This window comes from Mauremys mutica, chromosome 5 (assembly GCF_020497125.1).
Source record: "Mauremys mutica isolate MM-2020 ecotype Southern chromosome 5, ASM2049712v1, whole genome shotgun sequence".
Taxonomy (NCBI): Eukaryota; Metazoa; Chordata; order Testudines; family Geoemydidae; genus Mauremys; species Mauremys mutica.
The window spans coordinates 31930890-31943150 of record NC_059076.1 but is presented as its reverse complement, the minus strand read 5'-3'; the positions used below and the strand labels follow the sequence as shown (position 1 = coordinate 31943150).

The window sequence follows — 12261 nt, the reverse complement described above, 5'->3', positions numbered from 1 at the left end:
TGGGCAGCAGATGAAAATGCTGAGTGCAGTGAGCTTGTGGAGAGAGCTGATCAAAACTATGATAGATAGATTTGACTTGTCTTTAAAAAAAATGTTGTGAAGTCAAAGCAAAATGTTTTGATGGCCAATCTCTACCCTGTGTCTCATATATAAAGATGGGAAATACTTTGTTTCAGCACAGGTCCAAACTCAAGAGAGTCTCTCCAGGAGTCATCCAACCAATCCCAGAATCGTACATGTAACCAGAGGAGTGTGTTTCTCCTTAGAGGTTTATCATCCATGTTGGTGGCTACTGACCTAGCTCTCTTGTTTTAGCCACTGACCATGCTACAAATGTACCAACCCTTTGGAGTTCAGCGTGAGAACCTTTCAGGTTTTAAAGCAACCTGTCTGAGCAAGCCCCACTACTCCTATGCCCACTACAGGGATATACCCAAGATCAGTAGAGGTAAAGAAGTTGTATGCTCCCACTTACCCCCAGAGGGAGGCATATAAGTAGGCGTGGCAGAATTCTGTTTTGATTTTTTTAAATAATTTTGCTCCTGTATAAGAATACTGGTCAACAATGTTTAGCAACAAAGTATAGATCCAGACAAGACACTGGCTTTGTCGCTTATCCGGATCTGGGCATCCAAGAGATACTCTTCCAAATGATTCACTTTGATTATCAGATCCTAGAGGGGTAGCCTCCTGCTCTATAGGTTTAGGATTCTTTTCAGTGGGGTGTCTTCCTTCACTGATTCTGTGGTATGAGTCACATAGTCACATGAGACACGGTCACATAGCAATTCAGCCAGTTTTGGAAGTAGCTGAAGATGTCACCTATACCTGTACTGAAAACCTCGATCCATCTCAGTCATATAAGATCTCAGGATGTAGACTATTGCTGGTGTTTCCAATATTTCCCCTCATCCAATTTTACTGGGACTGGGTCTCCTGATTTAAATTTGGTTAAGCTTGAGGTTGCATTCTGATCATGAATGAAAGATACCCAAGACATCTTAGATATGGCATCTCTCAGCTAGGAGCGGCCCTAGCCATTTGGCCAGAAAACATTTTTGGTACCACATCCCGTCTTCCTTTCCATAGCTGCTGAGACAACCCTCTCCCCGCACCCAACCCACAACCACTCAATCTCCCACTGGCCTATAGAACAGGTTCTACCTACTCTCAGCTTCCCAACCTTAAGCAGGGCCATTTAGTACCAAGATTTTATTTTACCTGTAAAATTGGTAGCATTCTGATCTGTTGACTTACAAGAAGCTGAGCTGGACTTACTGTGGTGACTTGCCCTATAGCTTGCAGACTTACTTTTGGGTTGCTCTGTAGTACAGCAGAGCTGATGGTTGGGTCTTTTTGTTGTAGAATTATCTTAGCCATCTGCACTACTATCTTTGCCAGTCCATTCCCTTGTGGATGGTCAGGGCTTGAAATCTCACTTTATCCCAAAAGCTTGGAATTCAGAACTGGCAATCTGTGTCAGTGGCTGTTTCTTTTGGAATGCTGAAATGGGAAAAAATGCCTTTTAACTTTTCTGTGACCTTTTCTAAACCAGTTGGCTTGTTGATTTAGTGAGAAACAGAATTTCGGACTCAAATTTGCTGATGGTCCATACAAATTTAAAAGCAGCAAAGAATTCTGTGGCACCTTATAGACTAACAGACGTTTTGCAGCATGAGCTTTCGTGGGTGAATACCCACTACTTGCATCTGAAGAAGTGGGTATTCACCCACGAAAGCTCATGCTGCAAAACGTCTGTTAGTCTATAAGGTGCCACAGGATTCTTTGCTGCTTTTACAGATCCAGACTAACACGGCTACCCCTCTGATACATACAAATTTAGTATCCTTTTGATGCTGCTGTTGTAAATAGTTCACATGAGAAACAAATGCATGAAGCTGAGGTTATATAATATGTTCAAATAAGATGTCCATATCACAGTGGTATCTAAAATTTGTTAGGGTTTATGATAAAGAAATTAATCCCATGTTTTCCAGTGATTTGTCACTTGTTTTATGTTAAAACATTTGGGGGCAGGGTCTATTCTTTGTATTGTACATGTGTGCACAGAGCCTCACGCAATGGGTCCCTATTCTGATTTAGGGCCTCTCAGTGCAGCTGTAATATAAAATAAATTTTCTTTAGACCCTTATTTTGAGTGACTTTTCTTATTGTAGATCCAAGTCTTTGGAATTTAGAAGGTTAATCACACAATGTATGTAGCTGTTAGTGTTTCTGTTGATGTACCTTAGTTCCATTTCCCCTTCACCTTTTCCCCTTCATAATGATCTGAAATTGGTTCAGATAATATGAACTTTATAAACAGTTAGTCAAATTTATTCCTGGTGGTTTGAGCATTGGCCTGCTAAACCTAGGGTTGTGAGTTCAATCCTTAAGGGGGCCACTTAGGGATCTGGGGCAAAATCAGTATTTGGTCCTGCTAGTGAAGGCAGGGGGCTGGACTCAGTGACCTTTTGGGGTCCCTTCTGGCTCTATGAGATAGGTATATCTCCATAAAATACAACAAAAACCTCAATTGGCTTGGTGTGCTTAGACCAGGTCTGAATATAGCCCATTATTATTATTCTATTAAAACAAATTGCTTTTCTCTGATACTTTAAAGAGACAGAGAATTCAAGTTCAAACTGAAAACTGTGACCAACTTAATTGTTATAAACTTTTGGAAAGATGTCCCTTCCTTTTCTTTTTAACATATTGTTCTTTGCTGGAAAAAAAGCTAGTATTTTATAGGCCTCTCCCACCTTTCAATAGGAGTTGAAATGGAACATAAGCGAGAACACTCAAGTATGTTATATTAGCTCCTTCAGCTACCCTGCAATATGGTGATCAAGTGCAGTTGAGTTAATACCCACTTCCTCAGAAGCGTGCAGGGAACTGCAGACCTTAGTGCTGGCTGTGTTCCTACATGGCAGTGCTTGCGCAGGGTGGTGCACTCAACAGCTTTCCAGAATTTTGGCCTCCAATTCAAGCACTTCCTTCAGTGCTTTCCTCAACAAAGAAGAATTTAACATGCTTAAGTCCCATATAATCATGTGCTTAAATGTTTTCCTGAAAAGGGATGCTTTCCTCACCTGAGGCCTTTAAAACGATGTCATTGTCCTTGCTAATAGAGGATGTGACACTGACAATACCTGACATATGCATAAGGGTCTGAGGAGCAATAATGTAAGATAGGTCTGTCTGCCTTCTCTGCAGGCGTGCTGCTAGAAACAGTGCTTCAGGATGATTTTGGCTTTGTGCTGTATGAGAGGGAGAGGCCAGAGGAAATTGTCTCACTGAATGCAGCCTGATGGGGGGAGATTTCATCTTTTGCAGCCCTAACCAGTTTGAGTCATGTGCAAAGCCATACATCTCAAATTGCCTAGACCCAAAGTGGAAAGTGTTGTGTGACTAAGACCCAAAATGAAGGACTCAAAAAAGTCTACATGTAGGAAATGCTGTAGGATTCATTCCATTAGTGTGAATCACCTTGTCTGCATCCTCAAGTTCATGATTCTTTGTTTCCCATGTACATAAATGTCTATGATAAAATGTGTCAACAGACCAAATTTGTATAGAACATTTTAACTTGAGACTAAAGTAAGTGATATCACTCAAAATGAGGTATGGATGAGAGAGAGATGCATTCCTGCTGACACAATGATTTCTGTTTGTGCACCACGAAAGGCAACTGTGTTGGTTTCAGCTTCATTAGAAGACGTTTGGGGTGAAGAATCCGCATACTGTTTGCCAAATGGCAAAAGGCAAAATTCTTGAGGAACTGAATTGTATTTTCTGAAGCCATGCTTTCTTGAAGATAGAAGACGTTTGTACCAGTGCTTTTTTGTTTAAGGTGATCTCTAATTTTTCAAGCTTCCCAGAAGGTATTGAAAACAATGGAGGGAAAAACCAAATAGGTGCAGGTCATTGCATTGCTGTTCTCATCATCTCTGCACTGAGTAGGTATTTATTAAGGTCAGGGAAAGAAGTTGTGGAGGAGTTGCTCTGCGGGGCATCTGTGTCATACATTTTCATGTGGTAGACAGAAAGGAGTTTAGTGCTGCCTCTCTGCTAACCTTGAGGCACATACTCCTTGAAAAGCAGGGGAGGGCGAAGAAAATTAAAAAGTGGTGCCTTTCATCACCAGACAGTTGTTCTCAGTCAGATGCCAGGAGCACATTGAATTGTCAGTCTGAAGACTGAGTACAAAGTAGTACACTTTAAATCCAGCTAAGTACATTGCACAGTTAAGATACAATAGCATTATAAAATTTGAAACAGATCCAGGCACTGGAGAGGTCTGTGAACTGTAGCTGGCAGTTGCGGTTCTCTTGGAGAAGACTAAACATGTGCATGAGGACCAAGGGACTAAAGTTTTCTTTTTCAAAAGTGAACAATACAAGTTATCCTGGCAGATCTGAGCTTATTCAGAGGCAGAACAGAGCAGCCCAACAGGAGATGGAAGCAACAGAATTTGTGCAATAGATGGTGTGATTTTTGGCAGTGATGTGAAATCCGGACTAACATAAAATCAGATGAATGCAGGCAGTTTTACAATTCAGCTTCTAAACTTTTCTCAGAGTGCAGTGAAGAACATTTGATTTCTGTATTTCTTACACCACATTGTGTGAGATGTTCAAATCCATTTCCAACTTTGCAGAAATCTTAGAAAAAGGCAAATCTGGAAAACACAAGGCATTGGTCCTGGGAACAACCCTTCTCTAAGAAATTCAAGTGCATTTTTGTGTTGAACGAAGAAGCCGTTTAGCAGGGTTTTTTAGGCATGCATTTCTTTCATTCTGAGTTTGTGATGTTCCATCTTCCTACGTCAGGTGGACAAGGAGAGCTCCAAGAAAAACCCAGCATTTTGCAGAAAGAGGTGCTGGTGATTCAGTGCATAGCATTTTTCTCTTGGAACCTGTGCACCTACGTGAATACTTCTATTATTGTGTGTTCATATAGTGGCTAAAATGATATAGACACATTATAGAATGTATTGAAGATACAACCCCTACTCTAATGAATTTATGATCTAAGTATAGGCAAGAAATAGACAGACCGTAAAAGAGCAGGTGAATGAGAGGACCAGGATTATATCAACATGATTGTCTATTTCAGTTATTATTTTGTTTGGGATGATGCTATCTAAGATTGTTTTCGTTTGTGTGGTTTTTTGTTTCTTTTTTTATATGTGGTGAGCATGTAGGGTGAGAGAGGTGAGATGTTGGGGAAAGTGGTGAGTCTATAAGAGGAAAAGAAAAGGAAATGAAGAGGAGGAGAACAGAGGCAAAAAGGAAGAGGAGAGAGAGTAATGGATGAAGGGCATGGCTAAGAAGGTAGGTAAGGCAAGCAGAGAAGTCATGTGGTAACTGGAATGGATGCTTTTATCCAAAATGTATAGACCAAAAATGTTCATTGTCCTGGTTCTGAAGCTGCAGGTACTGATTGATTGGAAGTCCATTATAGGCTGCCCTATAAGCCCTTCTGGTCTGGGTCCTGCTCTATATGGATAGTCAGCCATATATGGCTCTATATATGGCTCTATATGGATAGTCAGCCATATATGGGGTCTGGGGCTCCACCACCACTGCTCTTGAGTCTGATGTGGGAGTCGGAGAAGTGTTGAGAGATTTTGTACTCACCCTTGGTTGTTCCTCATGGCATTGTTGGGTGACTAGCTGGTTTAGAGAGGCTTCCATGAGCAAGGGTTTCTGGGGCATAGACTTGTTCCCCATGGTGCTGCTCCTGCAGTCTGGCTGCACACCTTAGAAGTAGTTGGCAATGCACCAAGCAGCTCCTGGCACTTGTTGCTGTTGCTGTTATTGGCTGGGTGGTCTTTTTTCTCCATTATCCGTGTTGGCGGGCCTAGGAACTCTGTGCTACTGGAAACACATCCTCAAGATGAGACCAAAAGGTCAGTCTTGCCAACTATCATGATTTTATCATGGCTCTTCTGATATTTGGTGCCTTTCTGAAAGCTCCAGCTCCTGGAGTCATGTGGTTACGAGAGACTTTCAGGTTTCAATTAAAAATGAAAAGTAAGTTTCTAGCTGTTACGGTTACAGAGAGAAACTTGAACATGTTAACCTTAAAGGCTCCAAATTCAGAAGGCAAACACAAAGAATTCAAAGCTTATTTTTAAAAAAAACTCATGATTTTTGCAGCGTGAATTATAGATTTTTGAGTGCTTGGGTTGGGTTCTTTGCAATATTCCAGTTTGGGAAATTAGTCACTTCCAACATATCATTTCATAGGTTGCATTGCATAGGTTGTGATATTCTTCCCTTTTTGATCTGAATGGTTTTGTTCTGTTGCTTAGCACTTTAAAACAGTGTCAATATTCCACCACAAAAGTAGTTACACTTCAGTTTTGTTATAATTCCTAAAAACAGTGTATAAGGTGCTTTTGGATCCATCTTTCCCTGATAATCTATGAGAGGTTGGTGTACATACATGTATAGGGAATGGTAACAGGGTTGAGGAATGGTTATTTTGTTTTATCATCTAAACAAAAATGGTGTATAATTATGATTTGTGAAAAGTACATCTCAGTTGTTTTTGTCCTTGTGTAAATTTGGCCATAGCTAAATGTTGTCAAAATTACCAATAATGAATGTAAAGTTTGAGTACTGGTAATTCATCATTAAACAATACATTCTTTTAAGCACTAATCTAAATTAGTTTAACATAGATGTAAGAGTGTAGCAGCCATTTTAGATACTCTTTTGTTGGGTTGGGAAATAAAGGGGAAGGAGCAACATAGCAGAGAGGGGAGAGAAAAAGATAGTTCACCTCTTCCTATTCCTGCTAAATAATATAATGGTCAGCAACAGAAAATGTTTTCTCCTCCTAATTCCTCATCAGCAACCTATTCCTCAGCCACAAATTCTAGCCTACATAATAATACTTAGCTCTCATTTAGCATGTTTTATCCACAGAGCTCCAACCACCTAAGGGAAGTTAGATATTATTATCTCAGTTTTATAGATAACGAAACAGAGGAGGGAAGTGACTTCACCAAGATCACACTGGAGGCTGGGTTCAGAGGACGGAACCAATGGGTGAAACCCTGGCACTATTGAAGTCAATGGCAAAACTTCCATGGACTTCCACAGGACTTGGATTTCACCTCAAGTCGCCTGATCCCTGGTTCAGTGTCCTGTCCACTGGACCTTATTGACGCTAATAGATTTTTCTGAAGTATCTATTAAGAACTTGAACAGACACAAAGATAGTGTTTTGTAGTGTTCCTTTTATTAAGGAAGACTTATTGAAGGGGAAACCAGATTTGTGTTCATGTTAAATGTATTGATGGTGAAAGGCATATTTAAGGGTATTGGAAAATTCTGATCTTTTTCCTTTTCTTTTCTAGGTAAGTAACTGAACAGGGACATGAAGAATTGACATTTCAAATGACCACCATGTTGCAAAAGGTACTTTGGTATTTCGCTTTAGTCGAAAGGGCACTGTCTGAAGAATTCAGTTGTATGCGCATTATGGTTAAATTTTTATTATTTAAATACATCTCTACCCCGATATAACGTGACCCGATATAACACGAATTCGGATATAATGCGGTAAAGCAGCGCTCTGGGGGGGCGGGGCTGCGCACTCTGGTGGATCAAAGGAAGTTTGATATAACGCGGTTTCACCTATAACGCGGTAAGATTTTTTTTTGGCTCCATAGGACAGCGTTATATCAAGGTAGAGGTGTACTAGTTTCTTCAGAGGAAATGAATTAAGCACAGATCAAAAAGCTATTTTATGGTTTTCTTAGTTTAAATGCTATTCTTAAATTAATTTTAATAATTAAGGGAGCCTAGTCTCTTCTTAATGCATGTATATAACTCATATTAATGGACCAAATTTTATCCTTCGTTAGTTTTTTCCAGACCTGTTTGTTTCAGTACATTAGTAAACCCTGAGATCAGTGCACAAGTAAAATTTGGCCCACTACCGAAAGCTGTGCGACTACCACAATGGTGTATCACTAGAAGGAGTCAGATGGTTTTAAGGAAGAGTGGACAGTATCATTAATGAGAATCCGTTGTGGATGGGGAGCCCTTTAGTGCACTCAGTTCCCCACCCCTACTTATGGACCTCTGTAAGCTTCAGTGTGCTTACCCTTTCTGACTCTAAACTGAGATCCAAACTGACTTTTATTGAGGCAGGAGGTCCTGCTTTCGGTTGTCACACTATGGAGAGGAGAATACACTTTTTTTTAGTATATTTCTTTATTCTTTAGCCAGTATGTTGAAATGGGTTAATTTGTGATAGGTTGAAAAGCTAATGGGAAAATGGGAGTGGGGTATGAAAAGTGGACTGTTTTTTGTTTGACTTCTTTTCTGTCTTTTAAGATTTTCTTTTATTTGGAATGAGGTCATGCTGTCTTGCTCCTTTGCTGTTACTCATTTGAAAATCTGTCTTGGATGCTGATTGTAAAATTGATAGACATGTCATGTCTGACTCTCTAAGAGATGACATCACTGAGTAGTCTTGAAAAAGCCAAATGGCTCCTTGTTCTCTAGACAGTTCTGTGCCAGCCAGATGGTTATTTAAGTGTGTAAGTGCTTACCAAGTGATGGAAGGAGGTATCTGGAGAGATGCTGTTAACAAAATGATGAGATTTGTTCGTATAACTCCCCTCCACAGGTTTGGAAGCCTACTCTGCTATAGTTTGTTTGCAGCATTTGTCCTGCTGGTTATTTTTGAAATAATTCAAAGCAACTGACTACTCGCGTAAAATGTTTGTTGTCAAAAGTGACAGTCTGTGGAATCCTCCAGAAATCAGAGCATGGATGCTGAGGAAACAACTGTCACTCAAAATAAATCAAGTTGTTATCCTTTAAGAATGCTAATGTTTAATTAATTGGCAGACTTTTTAGGCATTAAATGCTGGCTGCAATTAACCTCTTTACTTAGCCGCACTTTTCCATTAAGCCCCATTTTTCTTCTTCTGTTTTCCCCTATTGGGCCTTCATTGGGGTGGTCATCTCATACAGACGTGGGACCCTGTGTGGCCTCTTCTGAAACTGATGTCATGGCTACCTGGAGTTGCTTTGAGGAGTAGTTCAGCTTGCATTTTACCACAGCTTTTCCTTAGCTGGAAATTAATGCCCTTATTTTCCAAAGTGCTGAAGAACCCCTGTTCCTGATGATTCCAGTGGGTGTTATAGGTGCACAGCACCTCTGAAAACTAGGACATACAATTAGATTTCTACAACATGAGCTGAGAAAGAGGATTATTCAAATTTGTTCCCCCCCAGACTTGCTCTTTCTTAGTAACACCAAGAACCTTTAGAACAAATGTGTATATGTGCAAAAGTGGCGAGGGTGCCAATACCTATTTCCCAGTGAACAAATGCTCATCTTCCCCTTCTCTGTGTACTGGTGCTCAACTCCACTGTTGTATGAAAATGGAGCATGAATTAAAGGTACATGCTTTCCCCCCATTGATAACAAAGTATGCAGATAAGACTCTGTTGTTCAGTTATGCTCTGTATTGAAGTGTGTAATATTTTCTGATTAATGTATATTTCAGTAATGGTAGAAAATAAATCGGAGAAAGTAGAGATGACACACACACAGCTGGACCTTTTAATGAAAGTAAACCTGTATTCAGACAAAGTAATTCCTTCTGCTATATACAGACAACATAATTTCTTCTGGTTTGCGCATGGAGTAGGAATTCAGGATGTGGGTTAAAATGTTCAAAAGTGCCTAAATGATTTATAAGTGCATCCCCCTAAATAACACTATATTGACTGGAGCATTGATTGTATGTATGCGCATCAGAGGATGTTAGAAGAAAGGAAATATAACAGTTCTGACAAAATGTATGTACCCCTCCTCCAGCAAGAAGAGGAAGAAGTTAATAAACTCGCTTGGTAGGGAAGGAAAGTATGTATCGTATCATCCTTCGGGGTATAAGATATCATTGCTAGAGGGCGAAGAGCTCACAACTGGGCCTCTAAAAGCAGGAGCGGCTCCAAGCCCCAGCACGCCAAGCGCGTGCTTGGGGCGGCATGCTGCGGGGGGCACTCTGCCAGACGCCAGGAGGGCGGCAGGCAGGGTGCCTTCGGCGGCATGCATGCGGAGGGTCTGCTGGTCCCGCGGCTTCGGTGGACCTCCTACAGGCGTGCCTGCGGCGGGTCCACTGGTCCCGCGGCTCCACCGAAGCCGCGGGACCAGAGGACCCTCCGCAGGCACGACGCCATGCTTGGGGCGGCGAAATGTCTAGAGCCGCCCCTGTCTAAAAGGAAGGGTTTTGGCCATGCAATAGCTCTTTGGACAAGATTTTCAGAAGAACCAGTGGTTCAGGAATCCTCAGTCTGAGAAACTTTAAGAAGAGTTGGGATGATATTTTGGCCCCATTGAAGTAAATGGCAAAACTTGATTGACTTCAATGGAGGAGGATTTCACCCTTTATTTTAAATGGTGCGTTCTCAGTGTAACTTTTGGATGGGTTAATGTTTACTTTACTACTCCTCTCCTAGTGCTTCAACACAACTTATATAGAAAGGTACATGGAGACCCAGAATTCAGCCATTGAGGATTTTCAGCAATGATTGCACAGGGTCAACCGCCCCACAATCAAGTTAAAAAAGAACACGAGGGATTAATTTAAGTACCAACTTTATAAAATTTTATAATAAAAACCAAAATAATAGCTTAATTTCTACTAAATAACTAGGCTACTTCATAATCCATTTACATTATCTTCAAAGTGATATGTAAATATAAACAAAAGACAAATTAAATCTAAACAGGTCAGTTCCCACAGAAACACAGTGAGAAGTAAGAGTTCCATTAACTTTCGGGTGAGTTCATTAGAGTCTCTGTTCTCAACTCTGTACAGTCTCCTGAGTCAAAAGGCACTGCAAGGATATCTTTCCTCCTCTTGCTTGCAGAAATATCCAAATGGAACCCACACACAGACTTTCCCCTCCTCTGCTGGAGTGTGGAATCACTTAATTAGCTAGTCAGCTAACTTAATAACCAAACTATAGGTATTAATTGTATAAATGAATAATCCTGCTGCAAAATGCTTCAGAGTTAGAGGAAAACAGCCTCTTTCTGCTCCTGTGGCTGAGCTTCTCCCGACCCATCACACAGGTTATGTGTGTCTTTGTAAAGCAGCTACCCTGACTACTTTTCCTCAATTAATTCTTATTAGTCTATCTATAAGGAGCCTACTGAGCATGCCAAAAACTACCACAAGCAGTTCCAGGAATTTTTGGGCATGGAACAGAGCAACAGACAACTCATTCCTCCTCTGTCCCTTCACTCTAGAACTCTTAAAGAGAGATCTCCCTGTTAGGTATGTGAGTTACATCAGCACTTTCTGAAAATCAGACCTCTTTAAAATGTCTCAGGTAAGCATCTAAAATCCACTGCCCACTTTTGGAAATCTTGTCCCTTGCCTGACTCAGGGAGGAACACACTCTGCATGAACTCAGACTCGGAGGGCTCTGCCTGGGGAGGGTGAGACACTAGCAACATTGTTGTGAGTTGACCTTTTCGAAGGGCTGAAATAAAATCCTATTTAAGACTAAAAATGGTGATTTGCCTTTGAACCCTAAATTCAGTAGAACACATGGTGGCCCAGTACAAAAGAAATGACTATGGGAGGACCGCAGTATAAAACCTCACATTACTGTGCTTGTCTTAAGTGTGTATTTGGGAATTATAACATCTGTGCAATGTCAGTGATTATTATTTATTTATTCTTTAGTTTTATAAACAGAAGAAAAATATTAGGACAACTGGTACAGCGTTTGCATGTTGAATATCCCTTGCAGTTGATAAGTGTAAAATTAATAAAAGTTTATCCTGGATAAGGTTTGTGTCTCATGGGTTAAATTAGGATCTACTGCAGGGAAACAAATGTAATGATATAAAAAAGATGAAATTACAGTGATTCGTTTCAGACAATGTAATCTATTACATCTGACATTATCAGAGTGCTGAAATCTAACTACAAGCTTCCTGTTGGAAATGTATCTTGTCCTGTCTCTCTGTGCTCCATAATGATAATCTGTAGTGCATTATCACTACCTCACTGCAGCTGTGTACATTCTCCTGGAAGCCAATGCAGACTGTCTGCTGATGAAGAAAACAAAATTCCTTTAATTTTTGTGAAACAAACTAGCCAAAGTTTTATCATTTTATCTTTAGAACTAGTGCTCAGTATACCTCTTGTTGTTCCAGTGGGGGACTGTGTCATAGTCTCATGCAACCTGGGATATTAATACTTGATAT

General features: G+C 40.5%; 1 protein-coding gene across 1 annotated transcript in view; it reads left to right on the top strand.

The window, feature by feature from the left end:
- The window catches only part of ANK2 (ankyrin 2), a 568692-nt gene that overhangs the window by 72128 nt on the left and 484303 nt on the right, over positions 1-12261 (top strand). Inside the window, exon 3 of the mRNA XM_045018048.1 lies at positions 7373-7433. Coding sequence (XP_044873983.1) covers positions 7413-7433 — 21 coding nt within the window. The 5' untranslated portion in view covers positions 7373-7412. The remainder of the gene's footprint in view (positions 1-7372; positions 7434-12261) is intronic.